The sequence below is a fragment of the Syngnathus floridae genome, chromosome 12 (genome assembly GCF_059516105.1).
Source record: "Syngnathus floridae isolate MCC-2025c chromosome 12, RoL_Sflo_1.0, whole genome shotgun sequence".
Lineage (NCBI taxonomy): Eukaryota > Metazoa > Chordata > Actinopteri > Syngnathiformes > Syngnathidae > Syngnathus > Syngnathus floridae.
In genome coordinates this window covers 11,102,474-11,116,876 of record NC_142424.1, presented here as the reverse complement: position 1 = coordinate 11,116,876, position 14,403 = coordinate 11,102,474, and the positions used below count along the sequence as shown (strand labels likewise).

The 14,403-nt window shown below is 39.1% G+C and overlaps 1 protein-coding gene and 1 long non-coding RNA gene across 2 annotated transcripts; one reads left to right on the top strand and one right to left on the bottom strand.

Annotated features, from left to right (window-relative positions):
- Positions 1-138: 138 nt before the first annotated feature.
- zer1 (zyg-11 related, cell cycle regulator) lies at positions 139-13,769 on the top strand. The gene is made up of 16 exons (XM_088391810.1): positions 139-296; positions 2,958-3,175; positions 3,304-3,454; positions 4,464-4,918; positions 5,336-5,509; positions 5,593-5,707; positions 5,957-6,103; positions 6,187-6,360; positions 7,473-7,688; positions 7,890-7,931; positions 8,104-8,223; positions 8,328-8,443; positions 8,730-8,918; positions 9,553-9,650; positions 9,977-10,079; positions 10,400-13,769. Exons 2-16 carry the CDS (start codon positions 3,009-3,011, stop codon positions 10,485-10,487), a joined length of 2,355 nt encoding a protein of 784 aa, XP_088247936.1. The 5' UTR covers positions 139-296; positions 2,958-3,008; the 3' UTR covers positions 10,488-13,769.
- LOC148390077 (uncharacterized) lies at positions 6,360-7,659 on the bottom strand. Its single transcript, XR_015861657.1, has 2 exons — positions 7,428-7,659; positions 6,360-6,539 (listed from the first exon to the last, which is right to left on the bottom strand). It is a non-coding gene; the product is annotated as an uncharacterized LOC148390077 (long non-coding RNA).
- Positions 13,770-14,403: the final 634 nt, after the last annotated feature.

Genomic DNA, 14,403 nt, shown 5'->3' with positions numbered 1-14,403 from the left:
TGACTGTACACAACAATGCTGCAATACAACAAAATTATACTTTTACGTTTAATTTTACTTTAATGAAAGACAAATCTCACTGCAACGACAATAATAGTCTCCCCCGCTCCCCTCCCTTTGCATAGCAACGCGAGAAAACGAGGAAGAGGGACAGAGGGGAGGTCGGACTTGGAGTAGAGGTAGGAGGAGGAGTCTGTCTGTTGACATCAGACGAAAACGAAAATCAGATGAGCGAAGACTGGTGATAACTCCGTTTGTCGCCTTTATCAAGACGCAAAGCCTTGGCGAAAGCTAAGGTAGAGCATTAGATGATGACTTATCTACTCAGAAATCGCTGACCATTGATTGTTTACTGTATTTCCACAAATGTTTGGACCTAGCGCTAGCCGCACAGCTAAGTTCGCTAACATTGCAGGGAAAGTCATCGTTAGCCGAAAGCTAACGTAACCTAAAATACACTAGTGATGCCGGCTATTGGAACCCAATATAGAATAACAACTACTTGTAAGTCGTGTGTGCAACTTATCAAGTAGTTCGCTGCCCGGTCATATCTGATTGTTAGGCGTTGGTGTTATTTAAGAAAATTGTTCTACTTAATCGCTATCTAGCTTGCTTGCTAACTTAGTCGCTTTGGATTCATTGCTTAATTGCTAACAACCCAGTAATAGCCACCACAAGAAGGTGAATCTATGCATTTATCCAATGTCCACCTACAAGAGTTGTATATTACGACAATAGGTCATATTGTTTTAAATGTTGAACAAGTTGTAAAGTAGCGAAGTTTAGTCACCAACAATCAGCAAGATGGCCAATATTGTACTTTTTCTTGGCATGTAAATTGTATTTACACAGTCCATCGATTGGCTAACTGCGTGACATTTTTCCTTCACACGTTTTTTAAAAAAATGTTGTTTTTTTAAATTTCGAAATTAATGCAGAGACAGGATAAATTTTAGATTTAAGATTTTTGGGGGGAATGGCAAGTGTGCCACTTGCATCAGCTTTATATATATTATATATATATGTGTATATATATACATATATATATATATATATATATATATATATATATATATATATATATATATATATATATATATATATATATATATGGTGAGGTTCATGACTGGGGAGGTGCTGACGTCACACAGCCCCCCCCGCGGTAAAATTTGTCCGCCACCTAACCGTGTCACAAAAAAGGTTGCGTGACTTATTCATTATTTAATTTTACTTAAACTTTATTTAAATATTATTTAAACTATTTGACTATTTTCATATCAGCAGTCTTCACGCATAAAAACACTCAATAAAGCACATGGAATCAAGAACTTGTTTTCGACCGTGCGTACCACTCCGTTTGAAAAGACATGGTCCTAAGTCCCGTTGTCCGAATCAAACCTTCTAACTCCGGAATTGCTCTTGTTTTACTGATGACCTCCTGCTTCGATTGAAAATCCATCGTTGAAAATCTTTTGGATATGTAATCCTCCATTGTAAAACAAAATGTAAAACGGGAAAAAACCCCGAAAAAAATGAATGTAAAACGAAACAAATGGATGACTGCTCCTCAGTTGTTCACTTTAAATTTGAACTGGAGACAGCTGGCCTACCTAGGTAGGCGCATGAAGCATCCCGGGATCACTATCACCCCCTGTCATAAGGCTGGAGAACCTTTTTTCGTAGCCTCCGTAAAGTCTCTTTTCAAAGCCGTTTTGTTCATCTAAAGAAACACGACGTTACAGACAGATGGCAAAAAACACAAGAGATTATATACACCAGCTTAGCTACGGAAATTAGTGAATATCGCCACAGTGGTTGAACACTTAAACAGCGACATAAAGACAGAGAGCAGTTCTGTCTAACAGTTAGACTCTAACTGCATAGCCTGTCAACATACGCGGCCGTGTGATTACACAATCCTCAGAGGAGGCTAGACTGGAAGTTGGCTCCTCCGAGCGAATCGTCTTCAATTTTAAAATAACTATGAAAATTCAGCGATTTTGGTTCAAAATTATACAAAATTATTGAAATTAAAAGGAAAATGACTATAATAAAAGCAATTGAATTTGTTTTTCCCCTTTTCATGATGGCAGGGGAGGCGTGTGTGTGTGTATATATATATATATATATATATATATATATATATATATATATATATATATATATATCCACCCAATACACACACCACACACATATAGCTATATCTATATAGTATCTATCTCTATATATGTAAGTACACACATGTAGTTAGGTCGTCCTCAGACGAGCTTCCATAGTAGAACCTATATATTGTTAACAATGACTGTGGGGCGCAGCTCCTCACAGCATCCCCAATCCAACCCTTAATGCTGAGTGTCAAGCAGGGAGGCATCGGGTTCCATTTTATAGTCTTTTGGTATGACTTGGCCGGGGATCGAACCCACAACCTCCCAGTCTCAGGGCAGACACTCATACCACAAGGTCACTGAGCTTGTGTGTGTGTGTGTGTGTGTGTGTGTGTGTGTGTGTGTGTGTGTGTGTGTGTGTGTGTGTGTGTGTGTGTGTGTGTGTGTGTGTGTGTGTGTGTGTGTGTACGCGTGTGCGCGTGCGTGCGCGCGCGTGCGCGCGCGTGCGTATGCGTGTATCCATGAATGCGTGTATCCATGAATGCGTGTATGCATGAATGCATGTATCCATGAATGCATGTATGCATGAATGCATGTATGCATGAATGCATGTATGCATGTATGTATGTTCTATTGACATTTACTTTCAGTAGTGGTAGAAATTATTTCTGATTTGGTGCTGTAACTGTTTCCCTTGCCAAGTTAATCTCTCATCTCCATAGCCTTAATGCCTTTATATGGTTCTAAATATGTAAAATATATAATGATCAAAATTTGGGTACTGCTCATCCACATTGTTTTGAAGGATGTCCTCATTCTTAGAATGCATGTAATTTGTCGTTGTCTCTTCAGGTCTCCTGCACTGCCCAGTCTTGGATCTGAGCCGGACAAGAAGAGGCAACCATGGCAGCCAAAGAAGGAGACAACCCCGACAGCCTCATGACTCTGGCCACAGTATTCTGCTTGAGGAACCTCAGAAAGACAATGTGTTATCAGGGTTTGAGGGACAAGCTCTGTTTGCGCTCAGACATCTTTCTTCCCAGTGAAATCTGCGACAAATTGGTCAACGTGTATGTATATGGAATTATTATGAACACTTGTCTAATTTTCGTGTTTTTTAGTTTAGTCAGTTATGAGTTTTCTTATTGTATTACAGATTCCATGCATTTCAAGTTGTATGATTTGTTTGCTTAAACAGGTACATGGAGTTGGTCCATACAGACAGTAACTTTGAACCAGAAGAAAACTTTTTCCAACTATTCTCGGAACCCCGGAGCACCAGACTCACCAGGGTGCAGCTGAAGGAAGACTTTGTTCATGACAGAGACTTGGAGGCTATAAGAAAACAGGTAAAAGGCTGTACTGTATTTGAATGAAGATCAATTTTCATAATGTATATTTATGTGTAATAGAACAGACCATATGCGGGGAACAGTTATAAGTGAAGTACATTCACATTGTTTTTATACTCATCTGCTCTGTGTAATTTTGACAACAAATATAAGCTTTGTAGTTAATCAATTTCGAGGATACTATCGAAAACTAAAAAAGAAAACACTCAAAAGACAAACTACTAGAGATGCAACTAGTAATGGACAACTTAATCATCATCATTTTCATTGTTTCATATTTTCATTAGACCAAAGCAATAAAAATGTTTACTTTGGCGCCATCGGGTGGAACATTGGTGCTGTTAAGTGTATTCGTTGATACTGTTGTGTTTTCACTCTGATGCGTTCGTTTCAAAGTGCTTTATAAATAAAAGGAAGTTCAGTTGTAAGTCCTTGAATGGACGTCATGCACAGTAAATATAAAACTGAAAGTATGTCTCTGCTTCTCTCCCAAAGTACTATTTGTGTAGTTTACTGTTTGACTTGTTTTCTTAACATTTATTATCCTGTCTAAATGTCACAAGGTGCATTTATTAATTTAATGCCTGTTTGCATGAAGCGCCAGTACACATTTGTTTACCCATGTGTGAGGGAGGTCACATCCATTTGAACTTTGAACCAGTTAGTCAGTTTTACAAATATTAGTTAGCATGGTAGGTAATACTAATACTACTAGTACTTCTAGCTTATTCTGAAAATGGATCATTTGTGATGAGTAATTTAACTGAATCCAGTTGTTATTGTTTATGATTCAGTACATGCTAGAATGGTTTTGATAATTGTCATCTCAATTTTCAAGTGTCACCATTTTATGGCAAAAAGAAAGATATAACCCTGACGTAAGATTGAGTTTCATTGATGATCTTATTTAGGATTACTGACAGTGCCCCTCCCCCAAAAGTTTCTATTGAGCCTAAATTTGCTGTCCACTAAAAGTCCTTTAATACTTTTTAATGTGTTCCTCCAGGACCTGATTGAGCTTCACCTCACCTACTGCAACAGTCTATCATCCCGCAGCTTGAAAACACTGACCTGCTTCCGCGAGACGCTGGTCTCTCTTTGTCTTTTTGGCTGCAGCAACATATTCTATAGAAAGGGCGGCGCCCCATTAGCTTGCAATGAAGATACAGAGGATGACGAGGAAGAAAGCCCTGTGTCAAGGCAGGCATTAAAGACGGACTTTAACTTTCAGGGGTTTAACCGCCTGCGGTTGCTCAACCTGGGTGGCCTACCAGATGAGATGCATGCTGAGACTTTGCTCAAACCCTTGAAGTCGCTCACCTCACTAGATCTGTCTAACGTACAGTTACTGGGGACAACCTTTCTAACTCAGTGGAAAGACAGACTGGCATCTCTTGTTCTCTACAATGTGGACCTTTCAGAAGAGTTGGTCAATACGGTGGTGGAACTTGTCAATCTCAGGTAAGTTCCAAGGTTTGTTTCTCCTCATTTTTCAACAAGTCTGTTGCCTAAAATGTTCTTGCATTTCTTTTTTTTTGTTTTATATATGTATAAATTATTTAAAGATACATTTGCAGACAAATGTGCTTGTCCGCTTCTTTGGGAGGTTTTGGTGGTTGCTTAAAGGTAGCTCAGCAGTGCTCAGAAAGCTAACCCTAACCCTCTCTTGAGCAACCAGTCCTAATGGATGTTGTATTGTGAATTCGTGAACCGCAAAAAAAGTGATAACCAATAAATAGGCTTTTGCACCGTACTCGTGGAGAGTGGTTTTACTTTCATTTCAATATCTGATCAAACACAGTCTTAGTTTAGTTGTTAAAATGAGCATGTAAACCATTCTGAAAGTCCACCATTAACTAATAAACCTGCATTCCTCAGGCATCTTGACATCTCGCGTGAGAGTAGGAGGACTTCCAAGTTTAAGATGACAAGGAAGATCTTGACTGCTATCGTTCAAAGACTGGTCAATCTGGTCTCACTGGACATTTCAGGTCACATCATGCTTGACAACTGCACAGTTCCACACCTAGAAGAAGCTATGGGCCGTCCAAGGTGGGTAAATAGAATTAAACTAAGCTGACGATGGATATAAAATAAACGTTCATGATCTTCCGAGAGCATTTACTCTTCTCTAGTAACGAGCCATGCAAGAGCAGCATCTACCCTTTCCAAGAGCTGAAGAGGCCCCTGCAGTTTTTGGGTTTATATGACACTACCCTTTGTAATGTGACGCACATCCCAGCTTATAAGGTACTACTGACACAAATGTCTTAAATCTTGAAAGTAAGGTATTTCTAATGCATTATCTTATAAACCTGTGGTGTAAACGTAGCCTAAGAAACCAGAAAACTCCAGCTGTGATCGATTCAATGGTCTGAGAGTGACCAGGATGATGAGAAAATTCATAGGCACAATCAACAATATAACAAGTCAAGTTACATTTTAGTATACCAGTAACAGTTTTTGTTTGTGCTTTTTGGTGTTGTGGTGCATTTGCAGGTGACTGGTTCAAAGAATGAAGACCAGGTCCTAAATGCTATTGAAGCTTACACTGAGTTTCGTCCTGAATTGGCCCATAGAGCTATCAATCAACTGTTTGACATCGCCAGAATACAACATTGCGTCCAGCTACTCCGAGCGTTACAGGTATGAGACTTTAAAAACAAGACCATCAACGAATCGACGAAATTCTTTTGACAAAAAAAATGTTGGCTAATGTCTTGTTTCAGCTTGTTATAGCAGCATTGAAGTGCCACAAATATGATAAGAGCATTCAGGTGACAGGAAGTGCTGCGCTCTTTTACCTGACAAACACCGAATACCGCAGTGACCAAAGTGTGCGGCTTCGCCAGGAGGTCATCCGAGTGGTTTTAAATGGAATGGAGCAATACCAGGAGGTCACTGTAAGTGTGCTCTTTTTATTAATGCCATGAAGAAGGGTCATCCTTTTCTAGTTCTGTTATGTATGAAGTGTACCATCCATCCTTCCATTTTCTGAACTGCTTCTCACGATGGTCGCAGGCGTGCTGTAGCTTATCCCAGCTGACTTCGGGCAGTAGGCGGGGGACACCCAAATTGGTTGCTAGCCAATTGCAGGGCACAAATAGACAAACAACCATTTACACTCAGACTCACAGCTATGTGCAATTGGGAGTGCGCAATTGGCCTACAATGCATGTTTTTGGGATGTGGGAGGAAACCGGAGCGCCCAGACGAAACCCACGCAGGCGCAGGGAGAACATGCAAACTCCACACGGGAAGGCCTGATGAGCTAACCAGTCGACCATCATGCCACCATAGTGTACCATGTTGTTTCAATTTGTATTAACCAGAGATGAGAATTTTCCGCGGATCCGCGGGTTTCCATGTTTTTTTCCGTCGAAAGTATCATTTTCGTGAATCGTGTAGGGAAGCGGGCAACGTTAGCCTCGGCACTCACGAGCATTCGCTCGCCCGCCGCGACGTTATCTTCCGGAAATCGGCTTGCCTCTGTAAACCTAACTGGCAGCACTGATGCGACAACATCTGCCTTATTTTCTGCAGTATTTTGGCGCTACTTTCGTCACATCATTTCTCCTTGTTAACTTACGCAGAGAACTAAGTGTTTTTACACCACCACAATGTGAATTTGCAATTGGATTTTCATCACTTGTAGACGAGTTATTTAGTTAGACAGATCTAGGGTAGATATATATAAATATATATCACACACACACGCACCTCTCCCGGCTACTTTTCAGTGATTTTTCACATTTGCCATTCTCATCCCTGATTGACACATTAAGTAAAGAACTGAACTTTATGATTTTGGTCGAGGAATGCAAAGCTTCTTTGCAAAATTAAAAAAAAAAAAGGTACTGACATAAAATTGTCACTCTTATTATTCATTCTCTTACTTATGTCTGCTGTGTCATTTTTTTGTTTGATCTAATTGAACTAGTAAAAATGTAGAATAAGCATGCATTATTACATTGCACAATGTTAAGTGTTAATTCCCTCCCCATCTCCACACAAGGTTCAAAGGAACTGCTGCTTGACTCTGTGCAACTTCAGTATTCCTGAGGAGTTGGAGTTTCAGTACAGTCGGGTAAACCAGCTGCTGCTAAAAATTCTGGAGCCGGCAAGGCAGGATGAATCCATCCAGAGAATCGCTGTGCACCTCTGCAATGCTTTAGTCTGCCAGGTTGACAACCACCATAAGGAAGCTGTGGGAAAGATGGGTTTTGTGAAGGTAACATTAAGATGAAGTTTTTAATTAGTAGAGTGAGTTTTTTTTCCCCACCAAAAACACATATTTAAGTCTTTATCAGAACGGGTGGATGTATTTGCTGTTGTAGTCTTTTGCAGCAAAATATATATTTTTTGTCATCCCTAGATGGTGCTAACGGCTTTATTTTCTGATCATTTTCAATTCATTCTTCTGTGTTCTCAGACAATGTTGAACTTAATACAAAAGAAGTTACAGGATCGAATGGTGAGTTGCAAGTCATTGATTTCGGTTTTCATTGAGGTTGTCTCAGTATGTTCATTATTTTAGAATTCTATTTTATCTTGTTTTAATGTGAAGTCGATATGCTAGCGTTGTTAAAGGTATTGAATATGAATAAAATTGTATTGTTAGTTAAATTACATTTGTTTACACTCAGTGTGACCAGGTGATGGAGTTCTCTTGGAGTGCTCTGTGGAATATTACTGATGAGACACCAGACAACTGTCAGATGTTCCTCAACTGTCATGGAATGACTCTCTTTTTAGACTGTCTAAAAGTGAGTTTGTTCTCCCCGCATGTTCCAAAGACTCACAAATCTCTGTGGTTTATATTTTTAGCTGTGATTAAAGCCTCTTCTGTTCTTTTGAAAATTAATTGAAGGAATTTCCAGATAAACAGGAGCTACATCGCAACATGCTGGGGCTTCTGGGTAATGTTGCTGAGGTCAGAGCGCTACGACCAAAGCTGGTCACACCACAGTTCATCTCTGTTTTCAGGTAAAACCAGTGAGGCATGAAGTCAATTTCCATTGATATATATGAAAATACAAAGTCTTTGTTGAAGGGACTGACTGTGTCTAAAGCCACCACTTGGGTACCATACCACTGTAACAGTTACTCTTAAAAAAAGAGACCTAATTAAAAAGTTCCCAATATATTTTACGTTACGTTTGACAATTGAAAAGCAAATTGTGTCTCATGGTGTAATTCCATCTTGCAAATTTAAAGATTTCTCCCCAAGTACGTAATATTATTGTCTTTTTTCCTTTCACCTACGTGGCAGTAATCTACTGGACAGTAAGGCCGATGGTATTGAGGTATCATACAATGCATGTGGCGTGCTTTCCCACATTATGTTTGATGGACCGGAGCTTTGGTCGATGGAAGAGCCACTAAGAGACACGGTGATGGACAAGATGTGGGATGCGATCCAAAGCTGGGACGTCAGCTCACGTCGCAACATCAACTACAGGTGACAATATCATCCTCACCATGAAAATAATGTGACTAGAGTAGTATGTTAGTTTACTTAGTTTGGTAGTTAATATATACAGTGGGACCTCCAATTACAAAATTAATTGGTTCAATGAGCCCGTTGTTACACAAAAAAATCATAAATCGAAGTATGTTTCCCATTGAAATAAATGGAATAAACTACGTGGCAGTACTGGACAGTAAGGCCGATGGTATTGAGTTGTCATACAATGCATGTGGCGTGCTTTCCCACATTACGTTTGATGGACCGGAGCTTTGGTCGATGGAAGAGCCCACGTGGGTTTTCTCCGGGCACTCCGGTTTCCTCCCACATCCCAAAAACATGCTTGGTCGGCCGATTGAGCACTCCAAATTGTCCCTAGGTGTGAGTGCAAGTGCGAATGGTTGTTTGTCTCTGTGTGTTCTGCGATTGGCTGGCAACCAGTTCAGGGTGTCCCCCGCCTACTGCCGATGACTGCTGGGATAGGACAAGCAGTACAGATAATGGATGGATGGTTGACCTCATACTCCTCCCCCCCCCCCCAATTTTATTATTTTCAAGTTTGCTGGATGTTGACTGGCTGCACGGCTGTCATGGGGTTTGTTCTGTTTAAAATTTTATATTGCCTTAGGTCATTCGAGCCCATCTTGCGACTTCTGCCTCAAAGTATTGCTCCAGTTAGTCAGCACTGGGCCACGTGGGCTCTGTACAACCTGGTGTCAGTTTACCGTGAGTATCCTAAGGTGTAGCCGTTGTGTCAAAATAGCAATAGTCACAGATTCAGCAGTCACACATAGTGTTTGAGTTATAGTTTCCTCTTGTTTTTATTGTATATCATGTATTTGCCGTATGTCCACTTTAAGTATTAAATTATATCGATATAATTTGTTTCTGTTTTAATATTTCACTTACCTGCTTGTTCTTATCCTCTCTTTCAGTACACATATACATACTACATGCACAGACATACACGTGCAGTGCTTCTCTAAATACATTTTGTGGTATCAGCAATAATGCCCACGTTCTTCAAATCTTTGCTCATGTTCCATGTGCAGCAAGCAAGTACTGTCCCCTGCTCATAAAAGAAGGAGGAATTGGCCTTTTGGAGAAAGTTTTGGAGTTGGAAAGTTCGCAGCCAGAGACAAAAGACATGGCCGTGTAAGACAGGCTTTTTCACACGCTCAATGCAAGTTACATGACATCTTATTCATAAAGCTAAACACAACAGCAAATACCTAAACCACATTAAGCGATGGGGGGGTGGGCTTGGGATTCGATTTATGGCTGATTGGACAAGAGGGACTGTATTCCTCTCCTCAAATCAGACAATATTGCATCCATTTATTTATAAATAAGAAATTTACCATATTTAGTCATAATGTTATTTGTGTAAAAAATTTAAACTAATAAATAATAATTGGATTGCATCATCCCACAGTTCTTTGCAGGCATGTGAATTTCTTGATTTTTTTTTTCAGGAAAGTAATGGAGCAGTGTGAGAGCTTCAAAGAAGACCCCATGGAAACAAATCATGTACAGGAGGTAAACTATGGACAAAGAGGTTGACACGGCGGCACCTCGATATCTGGCAAAACAACCTGAAGCGCCTCGTTATCACCGCAATGGTCAATGTGTGCATTTTCTTCTCGTAATTAGATTTTATTTTGTTGGCAGAGCTGCGTCTCTGACCCTTTTCACAGCAGTCTGAGCACCAGCTTAACATACATGACGTATAGGGGGTTAAGAAGGTGGATGGTGTTTTTACCTTTGCTGCTCACAAACGTCTCCTCTGATGGGCTGGAGGGTTGTGTTGGTGAGTGACTGCTATCGCTCAGTGTGGGTTTTGTGAAATATTACTTGATAGAACATAGCAGTTGATGCTTGATTCTCAGTGGAAGGAAACAGACACGCTTCGCAGCACACAACAATAGCCAGGTGGCAATGACCTCAGTAGAGGTTAAAGGTCATGTGGTGTTTTCCAACACCTACAAATGGTGGCTACCCCCTCCTAGTTGTGGTTACGTTCGCAGTGGAGATGAGCCAATGCGCAAGTAGGCAGGGGTTGGCCGGAGGGAAGGCTCTGCAGATAGACCTTTTGTTATATATGTAAATATTGTTTGTCTCCTCCTTTTAATGTGTGTATGTTTTATAATATAACTGTAAACATTAAGTGTTAAGCTGTACCCTCCATTTAAAATTATTTAGGTTGGACTGGCAAATGTTCAGTGCATACTCAACTGTGGTCTAACTGCCTGTGGTCGATAAAAGATCATTTGGATTTGACGCAGACTCACTTTATTCTGGCTTTTTAAAATTTGTATCCTTTTTTTACATTTCCATTCACTTGAGAGTTGGTGAGAAAAAGTCAGCATGCTTCCCTTGAAACATGAAAGATAACATATAATTCATGTTCAGTACCTTCTTAGTCACAGTTTCACCCTCGCACAGCAAGTCAGAGTGTCAAGGTACAATTTGCCAATATCAATAAATATCATCTTGGTTAAACAGCAAATAGAAACCGCAATCATGGTGGCTATAATTGCAGATATTTCTATATAATTATATGTTCAATGTGTGTCCCAGGGTCCTCATTTGTCATTGCTGCAACAGCGTTTACATTCATATTTACATAATAGCGTACATTTGTTGCCTTTTATGTTGGATCCACAAATCACAGCCATTGCCTATTCACGTCAGATGGATGGAAGATGTTTATGTTGAAAGAAATGATTATTCAGTTTTACTGATTAATCAGATTGCTGCACTATCACTTGAATCATCAAACTTTTCACAAGCTACTGAGGAAAAGCATTTAGAATTGAAATTTAGTACTAATGAAGCATGTGGCTCTCAAAGATTTGCTCAACAAAATTAATATGAAAGTTGAGTGCTACATCATGTAGCACAGGTTAGACGACTGCTAAACTTTCATGGCTTTGGTTCTTTGGGGTTTAAAATATTTTTGAGCTAGCTTTCTCCAATCCATTTGCTGTTGTGAAAGTAATGTAGATAGCTTGCAAATAGTTTACATGTCTATCATTGGTGCAGGCAATGTGTGTTCACTTCCCACTCAGTGTGACAGCGAATGAAGGATTATCTGTCTTGAAATGTGTCCTGTGACTGACTGGCAACCAGTCCAGGGTGTAGTAAGGTGGTTTTGGCTTTAGGTCACCCGTGACCCTGAAGAGCATAAGTGGTATAGAAACTGGATATTTTATTCTTTTCAGATTTTTCTTTTGGCCCTGGTACTACCCTTTACCAAACTCATTATGCTGCTTCCACAAGATGCCACAAACACGGCCTCAACTTAAAAGCGCATTGAATAGTATTTTGTGACATGCTATCTGTAAAATTGCATTATTTGTGAATTGAGTTAAGGATCCACCATTTTAACAACAATTTAAAAAAAATGTATTTGGCAAAAACAGATTGGTGTGACCGTTGGCTTTTGTACCATATGGGTGAGGATTACTGAGTATTATATATGGCATCAAAACAGATCAAGGACATTGACTTGCATTTGTTGAACTAGTGATTACAACCCATTGAATTATAACATTGGTGGAGAAAAATAATACCATCTGTTAGATTTTGTCCCAGTTTTTTATCTTTAATGCTCGCAATGCTAATAGTAATTACCACGCGGTCAGTTTAACTATTTTTGTACATTGTACAGATTCATATTACATAGCTTTACTGTTATTTCATTCTTTTCAGTGTTTGTGTGGAGCAAAAGTGACTATAAAGTATTCCCTGAATTGTAATTGATTTCTTCATTGGATTTTTTTTCTGTAAATTATTTCAGTCTGATTGACTGTATCGAAAAAGATTTTAAGAACTCTAATCCTTACATTGTAATGTTTTTTCAATGGAGTATTTCTGTTCCCTCAAATACATCAATCCATCCATCTGATTTTTGGAGCGCTTATCCACATCACAGGTGAGGTGGAGCCTATCCAAGTAGACTTTGGACGAAAGGCAGAATGCAACCTGAACTAGTCCTACATATTGTATACTCGCTGGCCGAAAATAATGGGAGCTACTATTAATGTGCAGCAATCAAACAGTCCTTTCTTCAGGTTCCATAGCAATCAATTAAATATTCACATTGTTGCCACTTGCACCTGACATATTTCATAAGCTAATGGAAATGCATCACAGTGTGTGTAGCAGGAACTGGTTCCCAATATTAACTAACAACCTCTTTACAGTGCATCACTGAATTATCTTCCACTACAACCAATCTATTCATGCCTTTTTTGAAAGCCACGCCATATCAGTTCATGATCCATGTTGGGTTTACTAACTACTTTTCTCATGTACAGTTGTGTGTGCGTGAGTGCGCGTGTGAGCGCACCTTACTCATGGCAGTCTCAATTGGTACTTTCATTGGGGCAGTTTCGTCTTTAGTGATTCGCATTCATGAAGGTGAGGTTGTAGTTTGCAGTGGAAAAAAAAAAAACAGTCTTCAAGTCTTCAGATTCACATTTCTATGTGAACGAGTTTTTGATTATGAAAATCTCAAATGCTCACTTTTCCTAAGCTTTAATACAGTTGAAAGGGCGTCATGCTGTTGCTACTATTAAGATGCTGTCTTTACTGATCACATACTATTTATTTAGTTAATACTGAAAGTAGAGATAATCATTTGGGATTCTCAAACCATAGTATGTCAATTTGACCAGTAGTTATATAAAGTCAACAACTGGTTTATTTTGTAGCTGCAAGTGTAATTCAAATCTGAGTGAATTTGATCCTCACATTGTGGATTTTTTTTCCTGATATAAATAGTACCTGGCCATTACTGTAAAGGTGTAAAAGCAATAAAGATGGAGTGGTAAACAAACAGATTGAAGTTTGTCATTTTGTTTTTTTCTGAGGCGGGGGGTGTAATCTCCAAGACAGTGATAAGACATTTATTTCGGTTTACATACCATACCATCACTGTCAGGTGAAAACGTTCTTAATGCAAAAAAATCAACATGTATGTTTATAAACTTCATTTGCCAAATGACTGTTCAACCCTTCCTTTTGCTTTACGGTAATCCAAAAATAAACAAATTTAAAAGTAGATCATAAAATATTTTATATGAAATTGACAAAGATGAAAATGAAGGAAATTTATGCACAAATGTAAGTTGTTCAATAAACATTAAATGTAGTTTCATTTATTTTTTTAAAACCACCTCACTTTTAGTTTAGTTATTTGAATTTCGTTACTTTTTGTTAATTACAATAACCTTGGTTCGTACATCCATAGTCTTTGGAACGTTTGTGTAATTGTTTTAATGAAATGGCAAAGGCAACAGCTCCACTTCCTCAAGCGATAGCGTGTAATCATGCAATCCACTAATCAGCTGTCAGAAGGAGCGCTTGTAGCGTAGTATTTGTTAATGCTGTCAAAAACACAGTCCGTCGGATCAATGAGTGAGATTATGAATATTTCTCAGTTCTTGGGAAAGTGTATGTAGTTAGAAATCGT

Excerpts from the sequence above, each read along its gene's own strand:
- zer1 (XM_088391810.1), top strand. The coding sequence starts at position 3,009 with ATGGCAGCCAAAGAAGGAGACAACCCCGACAGCCTCATGACTCTGGCC. Across the intron at positions 6,361-7,472 it reads AGCAATACCAGGAGGTCACT|GTTCAAAGGAACTGCTGCTT; the intron begins GTAAGTGTGCTC and ends TCTCCACACAAG. Across the intron at positions 10,080-10,399 it reads GAGACAAAAGACATGGCCGT|GAAAGTAATGGAGCAGTGTG; the intron begins GTAAGACAGGCT and ends TTTTTTTTTCAG.